The sequence below is a fragment of the Chiloscyllium plagiosum genome, chromosome 10, assembly GCF_004010195.1.
Source record: "Chiloscyllium plagiosum isolate BGI_BamShark_2017 chromosome 10, ASM401019v2, whole genome shotgun sequence".
NCBI lineage: Eukaryota > Metazoa > Chordata > Chondrichthyes > Orectolobiformes > Hemiscylliidae > Chiloscyllium > Chiloscyllium plagiosum.
The window spans coordinates 68,166,398-68,168,897 of record NC_057719.1 but is presented as its reverse complement, the minus strand read 5'-3'; the positions used below and the strand labels follow the sequence as shown (position 1 = coordinate 68,168,897).

Sequence of the window (2,500 nt, the reverse complement as noted above, 5' to 3'; positions counted from 1 at the left end):
GACATCATACAACTGAGGCTTGTGAAACTTATTACCAAAGGTACAACCTGTCTATTTCATTAGAGGGTACCACAGTACTAATTGAACCCGGAAACCAAAATAATCCATTAGTGTCTTTTTATTACTGGTATGGTATTAATGTTCCACATTATTGTCCTATCTACATCTCTAAATAGTAAGTATTACTGATAGTCGACATGTAGTAGAATGCTGCAACTGTTCATTCATGGCAATGAATAAGTATTCAGTTTCTGTTTCTAACAGTTGTAATTATTCCTCAGTTATAAAATTTTATCCTGTAACAAAAGAAGTGCTTTTATTATCCTTAATTATTTTGAAAATGTAGACTGAATGATCTATCTGTTTGCTAATAAGGTTTCATCTAGCTGATTATGGAACTGATGATATTGTGGGGTGGATAGTACAGAAATAATCTATTATATGAAAAGGTATCCAGATCTGTTACAGAAAAAAGTATGCCCATAACATAGCAGCTGCTTTGGAGGGAGTAAGCAATAGTGAGATAGATAAATTTTGCTGATGAGTGAAGTGGCTAGCCCTGGAGAGTTAGTTAGTGTCAGTCTGAACTAAGTAGCTCCAAAGCTTCCCTCAGCAGCTGCATTCTGCAGGCAAGTTCAGCATGTCATCTGACCTGTAGGACCTTCTCACGGGGGACACTTACAAGTCTGGGCTAGCCTTTTCTTGTCACTGTTATGTTACCTGGCTTTGTCTTCTCTAGGTACCTGAGTGGTGTGATGAACAATGCAGCTGCCCCTGTTCTCTTCGAGCTGGCCAATGAGGTAATGAGTTTCCTCTTTCTAGTTGAGGGTGAGGAAGCAGTTATTTTAAACCACTGACTAATGCATAATCGCTTTTATTAAAGAAAATATATTCACCTACTGCAGAGATAGTAATTTTAAAATATGAACTTGAACTATGAAAAAGATTGACTTGCATCATATTCTATATAGATATGAAGTTTTTTTATTGGTTATAACTGTTTTCAGATTCCATACTACTTTCTCTGTTCATGATGGACCAGAAATCTCCAGACCCTCTTAGTGAACGTTGAAGTATTAACCTACTATTGTATTGAACAAACATTTAATGTAATGTTAGATCATCTGATTAATCTGCTAAACTCTCTTCATCTTAAATCTGGCTACAATTTGTTTAGCTTTTGAGATAAAATAATTCTTTAAGATTTGGTTTATTCAATAGGCTTGAACTTTATGCAATGAGTGATTTATGCGCCTTAAATGATGCAGAGTATTTCATATTTTGGACACTGGGTCTCATAATGAATTCTAGATTGTTATAAAATAGTTGAAAGTGCATAGCTCTTTTTAGTATTACCTTGCAAATGATCTTAAGTGTAAAATTATATTAGCTGATAATTTGCTATATATTTTGGGAAGTTGTATCATCACATTGCTATATTACTGCTGTGTTTGTGAAATAGTCTAATAAACCAGTAATAGTAATATAAAACATTTGATTCACATGATAATTTTGAATAACAATACCTGTAAATGTAAATGCTTTGTAAATGGCTTCAACGATACTGAAAAGAAAGGTAAATATTGCGAAGGTGCATGTTGGTGCTCTCCATAATTTTGACATACTATGTGCGATAAACCGTTATATCTGCTGTCAGAAATTGTGCTGCATCTGTGAATTTAAAATTTAAGTCAGTTTGGACCTATGATATTATAAATCCTGAAATGTATTCAAGTACAGTTTTAAAACTATCTATCTTTCTTAATGAGTTATCTCTGGAAATGGTCATTTCCAGATCTAGGTAATTTATGACTGATATAGTTAGTTTTAAAACTATCATTTAATTAATGGGCAATAGTGCCTTATTAATAAAGGTATGTTTTGAAGTTTCAAAGTAAACTATTTTAATATAATGATACAGAATCCATATGGAAATTAATCATTTAATCACACTTGCACATGAACATAATAAATGAGACTCTGTGTTGATTCCATATAATTTCATTATATGTGCTTTATTAGGTTTGACTATTTAATGCTGTTGAGCTCTTGCATTGCAATGCAGTGCTAATATTTGGTACCCTGATAAATAGAGGATTGCAACAGTGTTTTTTGCATTATGATTAATTGATAAAAATAGGACAAGCAAATGATCGTTTGAATTAAAACTGGCTTGATGCATTGAGTAACTGTTCTAGACATCAAATGTTGTAGCAGTAGCGCTTCTCGATGTTACACGAGAAAGGAAGGATGGTTTCACTCGCATCTAAGGTCTCTTGTGCATTGCTGCAGTGAGCAAATGAACAATTACCTTTCAGTTACTATGAGACTTTAATGGTCTATGAACAGCCTGGAAACCCTGACAATTCAGCTAATGTGCAAAAGGGAGTTTACCTCAGACTGGCAAATGATGCAGAGTTTAGAAAAACAAAATGAAACCAAGCGGGATTTTAATTTTTTTCCCATTATTTCAGGGGAAAATATGAGATATGAAATAGAA

The 2,500-nt window shown here is 33.4% G+C and overlaps 1 protein-coding gene across 2 annotated transcripts in view; it reads left to right on the top strand.

The window, feature by feature from the left end:
* cdin1 (CDAN1 interacting nuclease 1) overlaps positions 1-2,500 on the top strand; it is a 161,598-nt gene that overhangs the window by 45,189 nt on the left and 113,909 nt on the right. For both annotated transcript variants that reach the window (XM_043698013.1, XM_043698014.1), the window contains exons 3-4: positions 1-40; positions 740-800. The exon at positions 1-40 is cut by the window's left edge and continues 25 nt beyond it. In XM_043698013.1, the coding sequence (XP_043553948.1) occupies positions 1-40; positions 740-800 (101 nt within the window). The remainder of the gene's footprint in view (positions 41-739; positions 801-2,500) is intronic.